This window comes from Alexandromys fortis, unplaced genomic scaffold, assembly GCF_014885135.2.
Source record: "Alexandromys fortis isolate MF-2015 unplaced genomic scaffold, M_Fortis_MF-2015_v1.1 scaffold_6, whole genome shotgun sequence".
NCBI lineage: Eukaryota > Metazoa > Chordata > Mammalia > Rodentia > Cricetidae > Alexandromys > Alexandromys fortis.
In genome coordinates, this window is record NW_026067902.1 from 18,393,955 (window position 1) to 18,410,450 (window position 16,496).

At 47.2% G+C, this 16,496-nt stretch overlaps 2 protein-coding genes across 6 annotated transcripts in view; one reads left to right on the forward strand and one right to left on the reverse strand.

The window, feature by feature from the left end:
• Positions 1 to 5,981, forward strand: part of Znf106 (zinc finger protein 106) — a 52,594-nt gene extending 46,613 nt beyond the window's left edge. For all 4 annotated transcript variants that reach the window (XM_050134252.1, XM_050134253.1, XM_050134254.1 and 1 more), the window contains 2 exons: positions 1,795 to 1,941; positions 2,712 to 5,981. In XM_050134252.1, coding sequence (XP_049990209.1) covers positions 1,795 to 1,941; positions 2,712 to 2,768 — 204 coding nt within the window. In that variant the 3' untranslated portion in view covers positions 2,769 to 5,981. The remainder of the gene's footprint in view (positions 1 to 1,794; positions 1,942 to 2,711) is intronic.
• Positions 5,982 to 6,690: 709 nt separating this feature from the next.
• Capn3 (calpain 3) overlaps positions 6,691 to 16,496 on the reverse strand; it is a 48,452-nt gene continuing 38,646 nt past the window's right edge. The window contains exons 14-22 of one of the 2 annotated variants that reach the window (XM_050131802.1): positions 11,197 to 11,310; positions 10,393 to 10,470; positions 10,055 to 10,112; positions 9,906 to 9,970; positions 9,412 to 9,480; positions 9,250 to 9,328; positions 8,959 to 9,075; positions 8,411 to 8,469; positions 6,691 to 8,112 (exon numbers count right to left, since the gene is read on the reverse strand). In XM_050131802.1, the coding sequence (XP_049987759.1) occupies positions 8,086 to 8,112; positions 8,411 to 8,469; positions 8,959 to 9,075; positions 9,250 to 9,328; positions 9,412 to 9,480; positions 9,906 to 9,970; positions 10,055 to 10,112; positions 10,393 to 10,470; positions 11,197 to 11,310 (666 nt within the window). In that variant the 3' untranslated portion in view covers positions 6,691 to 8,085. The remainder of the gene's footprint in view (positions 8,113 to 8,410; positions 8,470 to 8,958; positions 9,076 to 9,249; positions 9,329 to 9,411; positions 9,481 to 9,905; positions 9,971 to 10,054; positions 10,113 to 10,392; positions 10,471 to 11,196; positions 11,311 to 16,496) is intronic. The other variant, XM_050131807.1, reaches the window with a different exon arrangement.

Sequence of the window (16,496 nt, forward strand, 5' to 3'; positions counted from 1 at the left end):
CCTTTTGCCTCTGGGCTTTTACCTTTCTCTATTTCTGTTTTTTTTTTTTTTTAATCTTTATTTATTTATTATGTATACAGTGTATACATAATATGTATGCCTACGGGCCAGAAGAGGGCACCAGATCTCATTACAGATGGTTGTGAGCCACCATGTGGTTGCTGGGAATTGAACTCAGGACCTCTGGAAGAATAGCCAGTGCTCTTAACCTCTCAGCCATCTCTCCAGTCCCACTTTTATCTATTTCTCTATACCTTTCCTTTCTTTCTTATTCCATGCTGGGTGGCCGGCCCCTTCTTTTCTTCCTCCTTGATCCTTTTCTCCCAGATTTCTATTTATTCTGCCTTCCTGCCTTGCTGTTCAGCTCTTTATTAAACCAATCAGATGTTTTAGACAGGCAAAGTAACACAGCTTCACAGAGTTAAAAGAATGCAACACATCTTTGCATCATTAAAACAAATATTCCACAGCATAAACAAATGTAACACATTTCAAATAATACCTCACAACAATTTATGGCAAGTATAGAAGCTAATAATTAGCCCACAAAATTAAGCACCATCCCTGTAGGCCTTTTTTCAGTTGTTTCTGGTTCTGGGAGTGACCAGTGAGAAGTTAATGGCACTAGGTTTCTTTTCCCCCAGACCCTGAATTCCTTATCAGAATTAATGGAATGTTGGACATTTTATCAAATTTGATTCTCGGCCTGTCTGTCGCCTTACTACTTTTTAGCTCTGGCATATGTCACTGTCTTTGTTAGTCTTCTCAGGTAAGGAAATCAGAATAGAGGATGAGATCTATAACACAAGGGTAGTTGAAATCATCTGACTGGGAAAAGATCTCAGATTTTTATTGCTGTTTAGTAATGAACATGGTAGGGGGCCCTCAAGGTCTGCCCCTTCTGAGGCTCTAAGGGCAGTGGCTGGTTGCTGAAGAGATACTTTCTTTGGTGTAGCCGCATGATTCTATAAATAACCACTGGTTGTACTTCTGTAAGCAACCTTAATGAAGCTCACGGGGTCAGTTTTGAGGAGGAGAAAGGAGAGGCTGGTTGAGAAGTCAGCAGGGTGAAGAGAGGTTGATCCACACACATTGTACAGTGTGTGAGAATGGCGTAGTAAAGCCCACTGAAACATCCTACAGTCGGCGGTCATAACATTCATTACAAGGCTGAAGAGTCCTTGTGCTCCATGAGTACAGAAAGTTCATTTTGTTTAAGTGGGTAACTGAAGGACTGTGATTCAGGTGATGGAGTCTGTGAGCTCCACAGCGGGTGGCTGTCTGCTCTGGGACAGGTCTCCTCGTGCTGACAGAGCTGGTCTTGAACTCCTGGTCCTGCTTCTACCTCCCAAGTGCTGGACACTAATCACAGCTTCTAGCATTTTGTAATTTAGCCTCAAGGTTCTGAGAGTTGTTAAATCTATGCTTTTCAGTGTTATGGGAAAGCTGCTTGCCTTTGTGGGGGAAAATGGATTGCAAGTCCACAAAGCGAGTTCCAGGACAGCCAGAGCTGCTAAACAGAGAAACTGTCTCAAATAAACAAACAAAAAAGAATCACAGAATAAATGTAGCAGATTTTATGACACAAGATAGAGGACATGCTCTAGCTGGGAATAGTGGGACATCAATTAATCTCCACACTGGCAGCCGGATGCTGAGCCTTCAAGGCCAATCTGGTCTACCTAGCTAATTTAGGCCAACCAGAGTATGCAGCAAGAGGGGATGAAGGTGTTTGTGTGTGGACACGTGTATGTGTGTTTCCTGTGCTCATGTCCTTCCCATCCTTTCTTACAGTGGCATGGCTGTACTCTGATATTTGGTGTTGTGGATCACTTAAAACAACACTTGCTCACTGACCACACCAATCCGAACTTTCAGACGCTGAAGTGTCGCTGGAAGAACTGTGATGCTTTTTTCACAGCTAGGAAAGGATCCAAGCAGGTATTTCTGCGGGATTGGACCAACCTGGGCTCAGCAGATATTTTAGCCAAGTGTGGTGTCGACCTTCCTAATGCTGTGACCCTTGAATGCAGTTCTTCATGTTGTGCTGACCCCAATCATAAAAGTTTTTTCATTGCTATTCATAAACTATAATTTTGCTGTTAAAAATCATAATATAAATATCTGATATGCAGGATATCTGATATATGACCCAGGTGAAAGGATTGTTCAACCCCCAAAGGGGTTGTGACCCACAGATTGAGATCATTGGCTTAGAGCAAAGACCAGTAAACCCTGTTTGTCTTTTAAGGTGTTCAGGATTGCAAGAAATAGGGAGTGGCTAGGAATTTTCCTTTTTATTGCTCAGGAATTTGAGAGTTAACTAAACAGGGTTTTCAAAAAATAATTGGTCTGTTTTTAATAAAGAGGTTAAGCAGGGGGGCTGGAGAAATGGCTCAGAGGTTAAGAGCATTGCCTGCTCTTCCAAAGGTCCTGAGTTCAATTCCCAGCAACCACGTGGTGGCTCACAACCATCTGGAATGAGGTCTGGTGCCCTCTTCTGGCCTGCAGGCAGACACACAGACAGAATATTGTATACACAATAAATAAATAAATAAATATTTAAAAAAAAAAAAAGAAGTTAAGCAGAGTCTTTAGGTTTGTGCTCTTGTGCTAAGGGGAGATGTATAGTTTCCTGTGGTTATCAGCATTAACTTTCTGCTGCTCGGCTGCCTGCTTGTTTCTCATGGCCCTTTCTTTCTTCCTCCTAGGATGTTGCAGGACATATTGAACGACATGCTGAAGATGACAGCAAAATGGACTCGTGAAGTTTTTTGCCTCCCATGTTGGGAAGTCATTTGTAAACTGTTTTCACATTGGCCCTCCCACAGGCTGCTCTGTCCTCCAGTGAGGCTCACAGCCAGACCTACCACTAGCAAAGTCTGGGCAGTCTGTGGGAAGATAGGTTACATACAATTCAAGTCTGTGCTGGAGCGTGTAAGGGTGCTGTTTAAGCAGATTTTAAGGAACCAGGTTCTTCTGGGAGAGATGACAGTGATTTATGCTAGTAGATTATAGTTGTTTATTAAAGAATCAGATTTTAATTGTTACCCAGTTTGACCCTAATCATACACATATTTTATTGATTCCATTTTTCATTTCTGCTTTATGTTCGTATGATGGCTTATGATAGGTTGTTCAGGATCAGTTTTAACTTCTTCTTTTGAGATAACTGGGTATTTAAAATTGAAGCAATCATTTTCTTTTTGATAATTATGTGCAGTGTTTCACTAGTGAGTGCTCTGTAGATGGACAGAGCTGGCTGTAGGAACAAAACATGGAGAGTCCCAAGAAACAGCCTTTCTAGTGTTTTAAACCACTCCAGGGTGCTCAGTGTGGCGCCCCTTCACTGCTGCAGGCACTGCCGCTCGAACTGAAGTCTACCTTCATTCCCTTTCCAGCATCTGGCTCTCAGAGTCCACAGAGCCTGGACGCCTTGTGGGTTGCTCTGTGGCCGGCCCCCACCTCTGACTACCTTGCTGTGCCTAAAGCAATGGCACAGGGGGCTCATGGGTGCTTTCACCCCTCCTGCAGCTCCCTAGATAGGGGAGCTGGGGAAAGCATCTAGATTCAGAGATGTGACTTCTGAAGCAGTGTCTGCCTCACATCTGTGCCACTCAGACACTGGAGCAGTGAAGGAAAGGCAGCCGTTGGGAGCACCCATGTCACGTGCCTTAGCAGGATTGCTTTGGGCTTGGATTGTCTCGAGACTTGTATGTAAAACTAAACAAGTGTTACTTTCTAATCTTTTGTTTCTGGATTCTCAAAACTCGGGTTCTTCAGAGGGAGAGGACCCTCATACCACACTTCCTAGCTTCAGGATGCAATGCTTTCTGGTACTAGGATTGCAGATTCTGTTTTTGTACCTGGCCTGATCAGACCTCTCCATAGGCTCTAGGGCAGGGCAACTCCACCAGGGATTGATGGATGGGCTGCAAGCCAGTCTGAATCCTCTGAAATTGCATGGAAGACTAAGTATGTCTTTTTTTCCCCCTTGGAATGGTTCCAGTAGTTCTTACTGGATCCAGAAAATGTTAAGAATGAATCTAGCGGCTGATGATAGCTCACGAGTGACTATTGTTTGGGAAAACTTTTGTTGACCACATGGCTTAGATGTAAAGAGAACCATGGCTGCTGCTGAGATCTTACTGACAAAGCATAATTATGCCATTTCTGTGTAAGATTAAAAACCTTCCCCACCTCTCACCTCCACGCCCTGTAAGGGTGACCAGAGGACCACACACTTCTGTGAGTCTGGGAAGTGATTACTTAGGAAAGCTCATGTGGGTTTGTTGCTAAGCCTGCATCATTCTCTGGACTACAGCATCTCCCGGGTTTCCACATAGGCAGGGCAGTGTGCTAAAGAAGCACAGGTTCCTGTTCACCTAGGGAGTGCAGGAAGGGATGAGGGTGGCGGAGCTGGTGTGCAGCAGGGAAGAAGAGTGGCAGGTGCTGACCAGCAGTGGGGACCGCTTGAGGGCTTAAGGGCATGCTGTTCAGCAGGATCAGTAGGAACTTGGTGGCATTGTGTGCACGTGTTTGTCTGCTCGCTCGTGTGCGTGTGTGCGCTCACATGCGTGCGCCTGCACTGGCGTGTCCTCATTTCACAAGGGTCTCTTTGAAGCAGTGGATTGAGAACTGTTCTCCGGGTTGAGCAGCCTAGTGTGGCGCTGAGGATGTGGCTCCTCGGCTGCGGCTGCCTGCAGGAGACAGAAGTGTGACTCCTGCGTAAGTTGTTCACTAAGTCTTTCATTCACATCAGCCTCCAGTTCCCCTAAAGGGGGTAGCTCGGGTCTGCTGATTTGATGAAGGAAGTGACTAATAGCCTGACAAACCCAAGACATTTCTTGGGAGTACTTGCAGGTCATTTTTAATGTTTTTAATCTTTTGTGCCTAGTCCAGCAGCTCAAAGCAAAGAAAATCTTTTTTAAAAAAATCCTTTTGTGTTTACAGTGACGGTTCTAATAAAATACCAAACACTTTGATTTTTTTTTAAAGTTTTCACGTAGGTTCAAAACACATATTGACATATTTTGCTCAACTGTAAACAATGCAAATTTAAAAAGGGCAAGACATGTCATTCTGACATTACTTAAGTTTGAGAAGTTGTTATTTAGCATTACACTTGTTACTTTTGTGAGGCAAATGTTTTATTCGGGAGAGTTAGTCGTTGAAAATTTGAATTCATGAATTACACAGAACCAAGCCAATACTTTTTGTGATTGAAGTGACTCTTGCCAACCAAGGTTTGGTTTTGTTCTCTTTTGTTTCTGGTAGATTTATCTATGGGACAATTTCAGTGTGTGGGCATGTGGCCGAGTTGTTGGGTGTAGGTGCACACTTACAAGAATGACAGTATTATCTCATGGAAGATAATTCATTGGGAAGGAAATTGAGGTATATCGTGAAGTAGAGTTTGAACAACACCGATCTTGTGGTTTGGTTAAATAGCTGCGATTTGCTTATACTTACATAACAAATTTGTTCCTGTTGCTTCAAGGAGAATTCTAGGATTAACTATTAAGGCTGTACTTGTAGTGGTTTCATCCCTGTCCTGTCATTGAGAGCCTTGGGTTTGAGGGAGGTGGCCCAGTAGGTAAGAAAGGAAGAAGCTGTTGTGGGGGTGGGGTCCCACACTTCCATATGCAGATGTGTGTAAGATTAACCTACTGCTCATCACACAGCAACCTTCTCTTCACCTCCAGCCCTAGGACAAGGCCCAGAAGTAGCCCAGTGCTGGCAGAGGGTAGAAAGGAAAGGCCGTGGGGGGAGTAATGCCCAGAACTGCCCAGCAACTTGGTTTCTTATTGTATTCCAACATTAAATATGGATTAGAAGAAATGTCAGGTGACGTTTGACTGCAAAGATATTTCTAAACAGCCTTCTTACGTTTTGGTATAAAAGCTGTGAACTTCATAACTTTGTAAGTGAGATATAAAGCAAATACAAGAAGAAAATAAAGTACTTTTACTAAGTGTTCATTTTGTTACTTTGTGTTTTCATAATTAAGAGCCTTTTTCACTTTGGCATAAAGAACAGACAGTGAGCAGGAAACATGGTGCTCTCGTCAGACAGGCCTGTGAGCAGAGGAGCTGGAATGAAAACAATCACCTCTCTCCTGCACCAACCTGTGGTAACTGGCCCATCCTGCTGCCCATTTATTTGACTTAAAATTTGTTTACTTTGCCAGGCAGTGGTGGCACACGCCTTTAATCCCAGCACTTGGGAGGCAGAGGCAGGCAGATCTCAGTAAGGCCAGCCTGGTCTACAAAACAAGTTCCAGGACTAGAGAAACCATGTCTGTAAATAAATAAGTAGTTTATTTCATGATTTCATACATATGTACTTTGATCATCCCCGTTCACCTTCTACTGCCCATGTGTGCTCTACATCAGCAATCCTGGAAAAGATTTGAGTGGTCCTTGTGCTCGGGAACTAGCAGTCGTGGGGCTGGAGGGGTAGCTCGGGGGTTAAAAGCACTGACTGCTCTTCCAGAGAACCTGGCTGTGGTTCCCAGCACCTACGTGACTCACAGCCATCTCTAACTCCAGTTCTAGGGAATCTGATGCCCTCTTCTGCCTTCCACAGGCACGAGGCATATAAGAGTTGCTTAGACATAAAAGCAGGCAAAACACTGATAGACATAAAACAGATTCAAAGAAAAGGTAGTAGGCATGATTTCAGTAAGACTCAAGCCTTTGATTTTATATGTATTTCCCACTATATTATCCTGAAACTAGAGCTTGCTTTTCCCCACTAATACACTAACCAGACCCAACCTTTCCAGTACCTAACAGAATCAGGAATATCCATAGGCTAAACAGGGTTTTATTGTTTTGTTTTTCAAGACAGGATTTCTCTGTGTAGCTTTGGAGCCTGTCCTGGAACTTGCTCTGTAGACCAGGCTGGCTCCAAACTCCGCCTGCCTCTGCCTCCCAAGTGCTGGGATTAAAGGTGTGCGCCACCACCACCCGATTCTATACAGGGTTTTCTTTGTGTTGTATACGTGTGTGCAGGTGTGGGGGTCAGATCGGCTTTGGGTGCTTTCCTCCATCTCCCTGTGTGCAGGTGTGCGCATGCCTGTGGAGGTCAGGTTGATACTGTCTTGCTGCAGCCTCCACCTTTCTCATGAAAGCCCAGGTGTCTCTCCCTTTAACCCAGAACTTGCCAGCTCAGCTAGACTAGCCAATCAGGCCAAGGATCCCCTTTCTTTGTCTCGCTTTGGTATGAGAGTACAGGATCACTCCTCCAGTAGGCTTTTTTGGTTTTTCAAGACACAGTCCTGGCTGTCCTGGAACTTACTTCGTAGACCAGGCTGGCCTCTAACCCACTAAGATCCTCCTACCTCCACCTTCCAAGTGCTGGAATTAGAGGCGCGGACCACCACTGCCTGACCTCCACCTTATATACTGTCCCTTTGACTCGACTGGCTGGACAGCAGGTCTGTAGAATCCCTGTCTTTGCTCTCCAGTACTGGAGTTCCAGGTGTGAGCTGCCACACTTGACTTTAGGGGTCTCTACTGGGGTCCTCCATGCCTGTGTCTACTGAATCATCTCCCTAGCCTCAAACTAGGTCTTTGTGGAGGTGATAAATAAAAGTATATCTGGAAGACAGTCATGCTGTGGCTGAGAAGTGATAAGAAAACTGGAACCAGCCATACATGTGCCTTTATTTAGATAGCTTTTTTCAGAACCCAGCCAAATTGTCAGATACCCCAAAGTATCTGCCCTGCTTACCCCAGAGTAAACCCATCCTAAAACTGGCAGAACTGGATGTAGACTTGGTGACTGGGCTCCTGTGTTTGTGAGTACCTCTAGCAGGTACTGTAGACAGCCCAGTGTAAGCTAAGTGGGCAGTTCAGAATCAGCAGTGGGGCTGCATCTAGGTCGGACAGACACTAGCCTTCGGGTGACAAAGAGAGTTCTCCCGAGCATCAGGCTGGATACAAAGATTTGGGGGCATAGTGGAGAAGGAACAAGACCAGAAGCCCCCTAGGCTTCTACCGGATTCTTTGTGGTCAATGGCTCTAGCTGGGTAGCTGGGTTGGGTTGGAGTCCTGGTTGATCTTGCATGAGGCCTGTGGTTCAGGCATACATGGTAAGCTGCAGCCACTGAAAGGAAACCCCACATCAGTACAGAAACAAGCAGAGAACCGGTTCAGCCCCAGGATCTCTCACGTCGGGAAGCAGACAAGGGCAGGGTCCCAAAAGGAGCATCCTGCTCCCTTTCCTGGGTCTTTTCTAAGAGAGTGTTTTCTGGAAGTGCAACTTGGGGGACAAAGGCCTCGTGGTACACATGCCCCAGGAACCACTAGGCCCCCTTTCAAGTCCCTGTCTGGGAGTGAGGCGCACACAGGGTCACTCTGCCTTGGTTGTGTGGTGCGGAGGGTGTGCTGTTTGTTATGCTTACCTCAAGAACATTCAGTTTGATGATGCCATCTCCGTCCTTGTCGAATGCATTGAAAGCTCCTGTGTGAAAGAAGCATGGGCCAAAAGCCAGTCACTGTCTGCCACGATCGTTTGCGCTTTCCTCTGAGGGTTTTGGCTTTGTTTGTGTTTGCTTTTTTTAAAGAGTTTATTATTGTGTGTGCTTCCGGGCACATCACAGAACACATGTAGAGGTTGGAGGGCAGCTCTGAAATTGGTTCCTGCCTTCCACCTCATGGCTTTCAGCCATTGAACTCTGGTCACCAGACAACATGCAGCTGAGTCATCTTGCCAGCCCTTGTATTATTGAGCCAAGGTCTATCCATGGCGCCTAGGCTGGCCTTAAAAGCATAATCCTCCTATCTCTGCTACCTGCGGGATCACGAGTGAGCACTACCTGAATGCTCAGATCTGTGACTGAAGAAGCCCCTGTGCCCTGCTGACCTTCAGCACAGATCCACGCAGTACATAACCAGCATCGTGGTCATGGTGTCTCTTCACAGCAGTAGAAGCCCTAACTAGGACACTTACTGAACATCCCCTCCAGCCTGACGAAGCAGCAGATGAAACTGTCAAAGTCGATGTTCATGTGTTTGTCTGCATAGCGCATGGTGATGATGTCATAGAGTTGGCTGTTGAGGTGGAAGCCTAGGAAGGGCAGGGAGGGAAACCGGAGTGAAGTTCGCAGGCTTGCAGTCTCTCTTCCTGGCCTGGGAAAGGAGACACTCCCCCTCCTCTCTCAACCAAGACCCTAGTAGTGGCCCATCCCATCCTGCTTTCACAGGTCTCGGGTCTGCATCTTATGCCCTCTGCCCCCAGCACCTGCATCGTTGACCGCGTTTCGCATCTCATAGCTATTGATGGTGCCGGAATGGTCTGTGTCATAGTGTTTGAAGATTTTCTGAGAATAGAAAATTCGAAGATAGCGGTTACACACAATCCCAAGTTAACCCTGTCCACTCCCATATTAGACTCCTGTCCTACCTGCCAGGCCTTGATCTTTTTCCAGAGGTGATGGAACTCCTGCAGATTCAGCCTCCCAGAGCCATCTGTCTGGAGGATGGATGTCAGGGCCACAGGCACATAGAAAGATCCCCTGAACTGGGAGTGGAATCTAGGGTACTATGCAGGAAGGCGGAGCAACCAGCATCCTCTCTACCTTGCTCCTGATCCCAGGTTCTATCCTTCCCCTCCGTCCTTAACCAATCAGAGTTCCTGCCATCTCTACTGCCCACTGAGCCTGTCCCCTAAGAATAATCCTTGTTTGGGCAGCATCCCAAACAGGATTTCAGGCCTCTGATAAGACAGAAGATGACGACAAGCCAGAACCCAGTATCCTTCCCTAACCATCCCTGCCAGGCCAGGATGGCCTGAGTCAGGATCCCCTTAAGCCTTTCCCTAGGCATGGACAGCCCTAATTGTTCCCCTGACTCTATGGACAGATGGAAGAGGATTGGAGATGGTGGCCGGAAGGATACATCCATGAGAGCTATCATGCTTCGGCAAGACTCCAGAGTGAACCCTTGTGTCTTCAGGTCCTTGTCTGGGGGGATGGAGAAGGGTGAGGAGCTGCTTTCAGACAGCTGTGGCCCCTGCCCATCCCCCGCATCTGGCGTGAGTCCCTCACGTTTGTTCACCACTGTGTTCAGGACGTTCTTGAGTTCGTCTGCACAGATCTCCATGTCCTGCGGGAGAGGAGAACTGTGAAGGGCAGAGCAACCAGTGGACCAGTCCCAGCTGCCCATGCTTGTAAGATCCCTTTTCTTCTGCCGTGGAAGCTGGGGCTTTTCTGAGCAAGGCAGGCCAGTTTCTGCACCCTCGGCTGTAGCAAGCAGCTCACAACCCAGTAGCTGTGTTAGTCCCAAACACAAAGGCACAGGTTTCTGTGATGTGACCCACATCCTCTGCTAAGCAGTGGGTCACTTAAGTTGGGAGCCTGGGTGGGGCTAGGAGGAAAACACGTACATCGCCTGCGATCTGCCTGAAGATGTTCCGGAACTGTTGCTGCTCCTCAGTCTCCTGGTCTGTGTGGCCAGGCCGTGCCTGTGGGGACACAGAAGACCGGTTCATAGGAACCCGGGTCTCAGTCCCAAACAGCCCCACAAAGCGGAAGTAGCTGGCGCAGGCTTATTTTCTCAGTGGACCCGCCGCACCGTCCTCGGTTCAGCAGCTCTGCCCTCTGCTTTTCTAGCCCTGCCCAGCACCTCTGGCCAAAGGACACCTTCGCCATGCCAACATGCAGATAGCATCCTCCATCCTCTCCCCACCCTCTCCACTGTTTGGAGCCCGGCTCTTCCAGTCAGGTCCTCTAGCCGCCTCTGTCTCTGTGGCCAAGTATTTACAGGAGCCTCGGTCCAGCCCACTATGTGGGTACTTCTGGGTAGAGTACATGGCCCCCGGAGTTCTGTAGGACTGCATGGCTGCTGCCCCCCCCCCCCCGCCGTCGCCCCGCTTTCTGCTACCTTCCTTTTCCCTCCCTTGTCAACAGCTCTGAACTCTCCAACAGGCCTGTCTCAGCTCTGTTCTCTGATCTCCAGAAGGCTGTCCTGCCATTCCCGTCCAGGGACCAGTTTGGTGTGGCAGCCGACCTGAAGACATTTACCCAAGAAGTACCCCGAAGTTCAAAGAAACTTGCTGAGGGGGTGACTCCAAACCCCTCTATGTTGAAGAGATCCTCCCTGGGAGTGGCCGTAACCCCCACGGTCCCCTAGAGCATAGCAGAACCCCATTGCCAGCTAAACTCCCCATCCACGCCACATGCTCAAAAACCTGTGGGGCTTTCCCTTGCTTATCGGGCCCTGCTTTGTCTTTGCCCTCCTCTGCCTCCTGGTCCACACCCAGCTCCTTGTTGCTGTTTGCTCTGTCTGAAACAAAGATGATGGGCTGGGGAGGGGAGGGGGGGGGGATGGAGAGGGCAGGAAGAAAGCAAGGATTACAGGCTGATAGGCACCAGAGACAGCCTCCCGCCTGGAGCAGCCTTGTCCAGTGAGGAGGAAATGGTCACACTCGGGAACTCCTGAGTCTCGGTTCAAGTTCTGTCTCTGCACTGACAGGCTGTGCGACTGGGGAGAGATGCCGAATCTCTCTGGTCGTGTGTGTGTGTGTATGTGTGTGTGTGTGAGTGTGTGTGTGTGGTGTATGTGTGTGTATGTGTGGTGTGTATGTGTGTGTGTGTGGTGTGTGTGTGTGGTGTGTATGTGTGTGTGGTGTTTGTTTGCAGCTGAATTTCACTACATAGCCCAAGCTAACCTTGAGTACACCATGCACTGGCTTGAACCTCAGTTCTTCCTCACTTTTATTCATATTTCTAAAAATTATTAATGTGTAGTATAAGATTAACGGGCCCATTATTTTATCACGCCAACCGCATTTCTCCCCATGATAGTACAAAGTCGTTCATATAAAATTCTAAGAATGCTGAAAGTATGTGATAGACATCAGTGATTTAAAACACTGTGGATTAGCCAGGCAGTGGTGGCACACGCCTTTAATCCCAGCACTCTGGAGGCAGAGGCAGGCGGATCTCTGAGTTCTAGGCCAGCCTAGTCTACAAGAGCTAGTGCCAGGAAAGGCTCCAAAGCTACGGAGAAACCCTGTCTCGAAAAACTAACTAACTAACTAACTAACTAAATAAATAAATAAATAAATAAATAAAACACTGTGGATTTTTCAAATGAAAAAACATTGAATTCCCCCAGTGTAAAACCCATTGAAAATGAGGCAGTGGTGGCGCACGCCTTTAATCCCAGCATTAGGGGGACAGGCAGGTGACCTCTGTGAGTTCAAGGCCAGACTGATCTTGAGAGTGAGTTCCAGGACAGGCTCCAAAGCTACGTAGAAACCCTTCCTTAAAAACCAGGAAACAAAGGAAGGAAGGAAGGAAGGAAGGAAGGAACGAAGGAAGGAACGAAGGAAAACGAGGTCTTCCTGCCTTTCATCCATCATGGTGGCACACAATTATAATCCCAGCAGAGAGAATAACCACAAGTTCAAGACCATCCTAGCAGAGAGCAGGGCTCCAGCCCCCCGGTACCCAAGGGACCCCTCAGAATGTGCTGTTTGGTGGCTTGTCAGCACCCCAACCAGCCTTTCCTTCGTGTAGGAAATGCCTTCATTCACTCTCCGTTACTGAAGCTGGGAAACCCAACTTTTTCTTCTGATAGAGTTTTTGTGGGGCCAGATGAGTTCCAGCAGCAGGAATGTTACTTTAAAGTTCTGCTTGTGCAAGAGCAGAGGCTACAGAAGGGTTAGAGAGTGGCAGACAGTGACAATGGAGGCAAGCAGTCTCAGCCACAAAAGCAGCCTGACCAGGGAGGCCCCACTGGCCTCCCATACTGTTTAGGCCGCCCAGGGCGACACATGGGAAAACAGCTCCACCAATTTGGGCTCCAGGAGGCGCCCTGGACCCCAGCTTGCTCTTCTAAACAACAGCTCTTGCCCAGGCAAATGAAGCTGGTGGGGATCTCTGAACAGGCAGAAGTGATAGACTGAGGGGACCAGTGGGCAGGGCACAGCCACGGGGCATCTCTACCAGCCATTCACATAGAGGCTTGCATGCAGGTCTTGACAACACCAGTCCTGGAGTGTAAGGTGCACTAGGGAGGTGAGGACAAGAGACTGGATTCAGAGTAGACATATATGGTGCTGGTTCCAGTGTCCCCACTTGCTCCATGTGTGCCCTTGGGCACATCACTTCACTTCTCTAAATGTGAACCCTCACTTCTGAAACCATAGATGTACTATGTAAGTAAAACGATACTTACGTTGTAGATGCTATTCTATGGGGAGGAGGTCAGGGGCTGCTGTAAGCAGAGCATACAGTATATGTTCCCTCTTGTCTGGATCAGCACCCGAGCTTAGAACCTCTGCAATAGCTTCCCCAGATCACCAGAAGCACCTGTACCAAACCTTGTCTGATGGCTGTGCTGTTTCAGAACACCGACTGGGGACCACCTGGCTCCAGTGCTGGCTTTGTCTCTTTCCGGCTGGGTGGAAATGTGTGCCTCAGGCAGACCCATTTGTCTATCCCTTTGCTCTCTCTACAAACAGGACTGATAATGGAGTCACTGCCCTAGGATTACTGTGAGATGGAGGTAACACATGACAAGTACTTGAAGGTACCCAGCCCAACAGAGGCTCCAAGGAGAGAAGGAAGAAGCACTCTTATACATGACACACATGTACACACACATGCATGCATGTCACACAGGTGTACATATGCATGCATGTATGTACACACATACACATTGTACAGGTATACACATGCGTGTATGTACATGCACACATGTTGCATAGGTGCACATACACATGCATGCATGTACATACATACACATATATACGTTGCACAGGTGTACACACATACATGTTGCACAGGTGTACACAATGCATGAATGCACACACATGCACACATGTTGCGCGGGTGTTCACACACATGCACAGTGCCCTGCCCACTCACCCTGTTATACTCACCTTGTTTTTTTTCTTTTTCTGCATAGAAAGGGAAACAGCAAACAGGGAATAGGTGAAAATCAGGTTTCTAGACTAGCCAGTGCTCGAGGCTCTGGGGTCCAGATACTGTGATCAGTTGGAACTTACAAGGGTATGAAGGCCAATGAGATGGCTCAGTGGGTGAACGCACTTGCCACCAAGCCTGACAACCCAAGTGTGGCCCCTGGGAACCACATGGCAAAAGAAGAGCACTGACTGCCACAGTTGTCCTCTGACCTCCACGTGTGCATGTACGTACACAAACAAGTAGAATACAATTTCAAAGGGCGTGGAGGGAAAGGGAGAGGAGCTTTCTCCCTCCACAGCAAGAGACTGACAGCCTGCCAGGCAGTGGTGGCACACGCCTTTAATCCCAGCACTCTAGGGACACTAAAATCCCTACCTTGACCCTGTACGCACGGGACAGCCAGCTCCTATAAGTCCCTCCCCTTTCTAAGCAGTGCTAGAGTTGAATCTAGGGCCTTGTGGATGCCATGCCTTAGACTGTCAGGAGCCATTTTCCCATTAACAATCATTACAGGAACCATCACCCTGGGGAGTCTGCAGAATGCCCCTCATCCAATTAACAGCAATCTCTTAGAGGAACCTGCCTCACATTCCAGCTATCCAGGGAACTAGGTGTGGCCACTTGACTTCCTAGCCTACCTCCTGGCCTACGTGACCTGGAACACGCGGCAAGAATCCAGTTACCCTGCCCTCCATTCCTTACCATATATAAACTGTAACCCGTCCCTAATAAAAGGAGGCTTTGACAAAACTGCTTGGCCTCCTTTTTCTGTCTTAGCTCAACAAGTTTTTCATTTGTACGGCCAGCTCTTGGGTGGGAGTCGTAATGTTTCAGCTTGAGGTTCTTTCCTGCTGCCAGGTGTTGCTTCAGGCCTCTCACTAAATTTATCAAGGGCCAGAGTTACAAGTGATAATGGTTAAAAATAAAAAACATTTCGGCCTTCACAGGCAGAGATGACGGGACAAAAAACTTCTGTCCTGCTTGCTTGGAGTTGCTCCGGGATGTTTTCTGGTATTCATGGATATTTTAAAAGGATGATGTCTCATTTATCCTAGGTGTAAAAGAGGTACACCGGGATTATTTTCAGATTCTAGCTATGATAAAGTAGTTCTGCTATGGGCATGGCAGAGCACGTGTCCTTGTGGTATGGTTAAACTTTGTATTTAGGCCCAAAAGGGGTACTGCTAAGTTTTGAGGTAGATATCTGCCTAATTTTACATAATGGAGGTCCCTCAATGCTGGGGAGACTCTCACTCAGGTCTTGGGAGGGCGCGGCCCCCCCACGGCTCACCAAAGACTGTCCTTGCTGAGGTCGCTTACACGTGGCCTTGGTTGGTAGGGGAGGAGTTTGACCCCGAGTGACCAGGAAAAAGAATTTTTAAGAAGACCACAGCCCGGTGGTCCAAAAAGGTCATAAAAATTTCAAAAACCTACGGAGGCTCCCTGCCTCTTGGGACCACTCCCAAGGTCATAATCAGCTAGTTCCTAAAACAGTACTGTGATAATTGCAGCTGAAAAACTAGTTTTTCAGGATTGCAGCCTTCAGTTCCTGGTGCAGGGTTGCTAAACAGGCTAACCCTGGATTTTTGATTCTCCTCTTCCTGCTGAGAGGGCTGGAGAGATGGCTCAGCGGTTAAGAGCATTGCCTGCTCTTCCAAAGGTCCTGAGTTCAATTTCCGGCAACCATGTGGTGGCTCACAACCATCTGAAATGAGGTCTGGTGCCCTCACAGGCTAGTCCTGGATTTTTGATTTTTCTCTTCCTGCTGGGAGAGTCTGGATTTATCCAGGTTTTTCAGTGCTGTATGTGATTCAGGGATGGCTGTGCAGTATGTACTTCCAACACCGGTCACCGCTCCCAGCGCCGCAGCTGCCGCCACGGGCTGCAGCTCACTTCCAGCGAGTTTTTTCCCTACCCACGTTTTCTTAAGCATAGATTGTTAACAATAATTTCTAATCTTGGTCATTTTTACAAGGATAAAGTAAAATCTCAGAGTTTTAATTTACATTTCTCTGACAGTTAAAGGATGTTATATTCAAAAACATTTTTTAGGCGTCTCTCAGTCATTTTTGGGTTCGTTTGAAAGTTTTTCAGTTTAGGTCTATAACAAATATTTTTATTGGATTAAATTTTTAATAACTAATTTCCTGAGTTCTTCACATATTTTTGGAAGGGATTTTATGATAAATAAAGATCTTTTCCCACTCCATAGCCTTGTTATACAAAAGGTTCTCAATTCAGGAGATATAATTTATGGTTTCTCACAATGTTTGTGCCACTGAGGCCGTGTTTAGGATGTGGCAAAATGCGCTTCAAATAATTTCTCTCTGTAAGGTTCAACATAAATTTTTATATGCTGAGGCCTTTGGCTCATTTGGGCTTAAATTTTGTGCATGGAGATGGATATAGATCTATTTTCATTTTTCTACATGTTGGTGTCTAGTGAGGCCAACATTATTAGTTAAAATGCTTCATTTTTCCATTTTCCTATCTACAAGGCAGACTTGGAGCTTAAGAAGAGGATAGCTTACAAACTTTTAATTAGATATTCAAT